This window comes from Hippocampus comes, unplaced genomic scaffold (assembly GCF_001891065.2).
Source record: "Hippocampus comes isolate QL1 unplaced genomic scaffold, H_comes_QL1_v1.1 scaffold371, whole genome shotgun sequence".
In the NCBI taxonomy this organism is placed as follows: domain Eukaryota; kingdom Metazoa; phylum Chordata; class Actinopteri; order Syngnathiformes; family Syngnathidae; genus Hippocampus; species Hippocampus comes.
This window is the reverse complement of record NW_017805065.1, coordinates 95,545-96,573: the sequence shown is the minus strand read 5'-3', so window position 1 is coordinate 96,573 and position 1,029 is coordinate 95,545. Positions and strand designations below refer to the sequence as shown.

General features: G+C 53.4%; 1 protein-coding gene across 1 annotated transcript in view; it reads left to right on the top strand.

Annotated features, from left to right (window-relative positions):
• socs7 (suppressor of cytokine signaling 7) overlaps positions 1-1,029 on the top strand; it is an 8,112-nt gene that overhangs the window by 3,174 nt on the left and 3,909 nt on the right. Inside the window, exons 4-5 of the mRNA XM_019864501.1 lie at positions 127-272; positions 642-810. Coding sequence (XP_019720060.1) covers positions 127-272; positions 642-810 — 315 coding nt within the window. The remainder of the gene's footprint in view (positions 1-126; positions 273-641; positions 811-1,029) is intronic.

Genomic DNA, 1,029 nt, shown 5'->3' with positions numbered 1-1,029 from the left:
CCCGCCCCTCCCTCGCACGGCACCATGCAGCACAGCCTCAGCCTCAATGGTAAGACGCGGTCAAGGGGACGAGACGAAGGCCGTCCCGGACTTTCAAAACCTCGAGTCTGTTGTCCCCCCTTTTAGACGCTTTCCTGCGGGCGCTTCCTCACGTCAACCCGGCGCAGGCCGACCCGCCGCCCGCATCCAGGCAGGCGCCGCCGCCCGTCCTCTGCGCTCTCCGCAGGTCCGAAGCCGGCAACTTCACCGCCAGCCTGCGGGAGCTGGAGAAGGTAAGGCGTCCTCGCCTCAAATTCGGTCAGTGTAAGAATCGAACTGGATAAAAACAAACAAAAAAAAAAAACTCTCATTCACTCCCAAAGACGTTTTGAAACGTCTTTTCAGACTTGCTCCAGAATTGGCTGGGACTGAATGAGTTAAATCTTCTCCGATTTCTGTCGTCGTCCTCCGTTTGAGCAGACGACCAGCGACAAACGTTTTTTTTTTTTTGCCCATTTTTCTTAACGGACCCAAGCGGTCAGCGAACGGTAATCGATTTGTGTGAGCGTTTTCTGCGCTGGTCAATTTGAAAGCGTTTCCTGTTCTCCATTGAAGGGATGGCCGTTGAAATAACTGGGCGTGTGACCTGTGTGGGTCCGCAGTGCGGCTGGTACTGGGGTCCGATGAACTGGGAGGACGCGGAGATGAAGCTGAAGGGCAAACCCGACGGATCCTTCCTGGTCCGAGACAGCTCCGACCCGAGATACATCCTAAGCCTCAGCTTCCGCTCGCAGGGCGTCACGCACCACACTCGCATGGAGCACTACCGCGGTGAGACACGGCCAAGTGCTGACGTCACCTCGTGACGTGGAACGCTGCCCCCCACTACCCCAATTCGAACACACCAAAAAGAGACGTTCTAACTCGTGCTGTCAGTTTAATTCGTAATTAATGAAATTAATCACGAATTAATTAATCGGCATTAATTTCAGACAATTTTAACTCGGTTCGTTTTTTTTTTTTATATCGCGAGATTAATGGGCACCCACA